Source organism: Erigeron canadensis, chromosome 2 (genome assembly GCF_010389155.1).
Source record: "Erigeron canadensis isolate Cc75 chromosome 2, C_canadensis_v1, whole genome shotgun sequence".
Lineage (NCBI taxonomy): Eukaryota > Viridiplantae > Streptophyta > Magnoliopsida > Asterales > Asteraceae > Erigeron > Erigeron canadensis.
Window position 1 is genome coordinate 20,233,011 of NC_057762.1, and position 4,439 is coordinate 20,237,449.

General features: G+C 30.3%; 1 protein-coding gene across 1 annotated transcript; it reads right to left on the minus strand.

The window, feature by feature from the left end:
- Positions 1-578: 578 nt before the first annotated feature.
- Positions 579-2,969, minus strand: LOC122587836 (protein FAR1-RELATED SEQUENCE 9-like). Its single transcript, XM_043760000.1, has 3 exons — positions 2,367-2,969; positions 1,284-1,883; positions 579-1,202 (listed from the first exon to the last, which is right to left on the minus strand). The coding sequence occupies exons 1-3, from the start codon at positions 2,967-2,969 to the stop codon at positions 579-581; spliced, it is 1,827 nt and encodes a 608-aa protein (XP_043615935.1).
- Between the last annotated feature and the right edge of the window lie 1,470 nt (positions 2,970-4,439).

Sequence of the window (4,439 nt, forward strand, 5' to 3'; positions counted from 1 at the left end):
AATATTAGAAAAAAAAAAACATTTAAAAGAAGTCCATATGAAGAAAGATTTTCTAAATCATATTTTAATTTATCAAGAAGAAAACAAAATTGATGATAATTGGATTTTATTTAAAGATAAATTGTTACTCATCTTAATATTTTGTCTTATGTAGAATCTTTCAATGAAGCATGTGTTGTTAACAATGAATGTCATATTTGATTTTAAGCAAATTGTGTAAGAAAGGTATACAAAATCATATTTGATTTTAAGTGTATTGTGTGAGTAAGGTATAGAAAATCATATATGATTTTAAACAAACTGTGTGAAAAATACACAGAATCATATTTGATTTTACGCATACTGTATGAAAAAGGCATACAAAATCATATTTGATTTTCAGAATAATATTAGAAAAAAAAAATTTTAAATTAGTCCATATGAAGAGTCTAAATCATATTTGAATTAATCAAAGAAGAAAACAAAATTGATCATATTTCAGAACCAAATTTTATTACACAATGTCTAGACAATTGATCAACCAATTAAAACTATAATCTAAGAATAGAATATGTGTCATAAAGAAAAAAAATACTTGTCTAATTGTTTGAAGCTCCTTCAGTATTCACTTTTTCATTGAATTTTTGTTTCTTTTTTCCACATGTCCTGCTGTTGTGATTCGTATCTCCGCATGTAGTGCACTTTCTCTTTCTTTTATTGCTTTCTTTTATTCCTTTCTCCTTACCGCCCATTATACGGTTAACAGTTCCACATCCCTTATACACTCCAACTGGTGGGTTTTTTATTTCGTTTGAATCTGGTTTTTCAACACCCATCATTCTTGATATCACTTCATTTTTTTTCTTTGGTGGTTGGTTTGCCATATCAGCCTCAACTTCTGACTTCAACGATTTAACTTTTTCCAGAAACTCTTTAAGTTTTTCATCATCATTCACAACAACATACAAGCAATCCTCAAAAACTGAACTTGCTTCAGCAACCAACTTTTGAGTACCAACATTTCCATTGTCAAATTTGTTTCTGCTAGATCTCAAATCAGGTGGTATGATGCCTTTTGTCCACCGCCTCATAATGTATTGTGCATGTATTTCGTCTATATTATTGTTCTTCAAAACACTGAAACAATGTCGGCAAAGGAGACCTAAACGGAGATAGTGTCTACAGGTACACACAACAGAACCATCCCCAAGGTTATGCAATACCTTCATTGACATAAAATTATTTCAATGTTGAATCAAATTTGATTTAAACATAACATTTATTTAATAAAATAAAAGCTTTACCTTATACTGAATCACATTTTGTCCAGTCTCTTTCACTTTCCTCTTTAACATCTCATTAATGATATAAATTTGACACTCTTCTTCGGCAGTCATTTGGGCAACTAAACAATCATATAGACCGGCTTCTATTTCCTTCTGTATCATCTCAAAAATTGTTTTTTTGTACAGTTTTGAAGCATGCATTTCTATTTTGAGTTTTGTGTTCAATATTGGAGTCTTCTTTATTGTTTCAGCATCTAACTTTTCTTGTTTTGACCTTTGTTTCATCATTGCTGATTCAAATCCACTCATGAAACTCACCAGATTTGATGCTGATCTTGTGAAATGAGAAAAAAAAGCATTCTCGCTTTTTGACCTTGATGTTGTTCTCAACAGGCCACACATTGGAGTGTCAATGAAGTAAGCTGGTATCCACTTTGATCTGATTTGAAACATATACTTGAACCAATTGTCATTTTGTAATGAAAAATCAATCATCAACTTCTCCCATTTTTCCTCGAAAGTTTTTGGTTCCATGTGAATATTCCAAACTATACTGTCAAACCTGCTCTTGAAGTCTCTCTCAGTTTCATCTTCTATACTTGGAGTTGCCTCTCTTATCTGTATTAAATCAAAATTGATTATTCACTGAAACAATCATAATTGAGAAAAACAGTATACAATCTTTTTTTATTGATAACAAACATCACCTTTGTTGGCAGTTTTTGTGTTATGTGCCACATGCACAGCCTATGTTTTGCAGTCTTAAATATATTTTTTTATTCCAATCTCCATGGCTTTGTCTTGATCTGTTACCACCATTGTTGGCTCTTTCTTGAAGTTATCCATGAAACATTTTAGAAGCCATGTATAGTGTCAAAACCCTATACAAAATCATATATGATTTTATAGATATAGACAATAAAGTGATTTTAAGCATACACTATGAAAAATTTATATATGATTAATGTATAAATTTGAGACAAGGCAAATGAGTTCTATACAAATAAACCTATTTAAAAACTAAAAAATATACCTGTTTGTTCAATACATTGCATCAAAAGACATTATGTCGCTGAATTCTTCATAGTTACGCCTTGCTACATTATCGGCCCAAAAGAGTGAGTGCAACTCAGAGTTGTCAACCTTATACTCAAATGAAAAACCAGGGATATGTTCTCTCATTTCCATCATTTTGTTAACTAAAATTTGAGCATCACTTTCATTGATGTACACATTTAGGTCCCTCTTCCAGTTTCTGAAATCATCAACTGTCCCGTTTACATTTAACGAGCTTCCCTTCAAGTTACTGTACAGTTGATGAGCTTTTGTTGGTCCAACGTTTGAGATGGAGGCGTTGTAGACAAATAGCTGCTCTGCATATTTTAGTTGTCTATCTGTTTTGCATAGATGTCTATACTCTCGCGGAACCAATTCATGATTATGAATTGCATGGAAATCAGCTATTATGTATGTTTCGTTCAAGTAATCCAAGTCAAATCTCACTCTAGCTCTACATCCAGTGGATTCCATGCTGCTTTTTGTAACTTGTTTTTCATTTCTTTCTAAACTATCTATGTTAACCTTCTTTCTTTCTCCAGCTCTGTGACAAAGATAGTACTTTTGTCTTACTATTCCTGACAAATTAGTTTTCTGGCTCCCTTTTCTGATTTCAAAACTAGAATAATAAGCATACTCGTGGTACATCTTTCAAGTGATCCATAGTTTTTTCCTATCACTGGTTGTCTTTTGTAATCAACTATTGGATCAAAAAACTGCGATCCGTCCGGCGTTTGGAATGTTCGAGTAACATTTGTTTTAGGTGTTTCTTTTAGCACAGGAACTGTACGAGAATATACAGGTCAGAAATAAGTGCATTCAATGCGAAATCATATTTGATTTTACACTGATAGTCTTAAAAAGAAAATTATACCTTAAAACGTAAAACTTGAACAAAATCATATATGATTTTGTGTAAAATCATTTTTGATTTTCAATAGTTTATTTTGTATATGTTTTTCATAATCTACGTGTAAAATCAAATATGATTACAGGAATAACATCACGCGTAACTAAAACGTCAATACAAAATCATATTTGATTGTACTAATAAAAGTTACAAAACAAAAATATATAGAAACTACATACAAAATCATATATGATTTTACATATACAGATAATTAATGAAATATGATTCTGAACAAAAAGTTTATCTATAACAGATAATTTACGAAATCATATTTGATTCAGTACAAGAAATCACACAAACATATACAGTTATACTGCACAAAATCAAATTTGATCCTAAACTTAAAACTATACAAACACATGTGCTTTGAAACATGAATAATCATATTTGATTCTACTACATACATTTAGTTAAGTTCTTCATAAATAATCCTAATAAATGTTAAAAAATTCATGATAAAATTTAAAATAAAGAAGAAAATAGATTAAAATTACCGGAAAACGTCTTTGAAATATCTGCATAATTTTCTACTTCCGAAATTATCTCTCTTTCATCAACTTAATTGGATGTTGATGTTGACGGAGCTTTGGCCAGAAATCCAGTTGGATTGATTGAATCCACTGAATTCGATGAAGATGATGACGGAGCTTTGGCCGGAGATTGAGTTACAATATTAGGATCGATCGATTCCATTGAATTCGCTAAATATGTTGCCGGTGTTGTTGCTGGAGCTTTCACAGGAAATATTGATTGATTTTTTGTTATTTTGATCGGAGAATTTTGGAAAGGAAGGAAGTGTTTTTAATGAAGCAACTTTTGATCGTGTTTTATACGTTTTTGGGAGAAAGAAGAAAATTATAATTTGTCAAATTACCTTTCTACCCCTCCGTGTTGTTTTTTTTAATAACAGCCGTTGATCGCTTTTGATCCAAGGGCTGAGATGCATCCCTTTGGTTTCACCACTTTTTGTAGTTTCAGGTGAGTACAACTCTATAATAATAATATACATATACATAAACAAGAAAGTAAACTTACGAGCCTTGATTTTAAAGAAGTTAAGTCCTATCTAAACACTATAATATATTCGTATGATGATGATGATGATAATATGTAAAATACATTATTATTATTATTATTATTATTATTATATTTACTTTTAACTTATCTTAAAATTTTTTTTAATATGTTTAAAAAACTTATTAACCAAT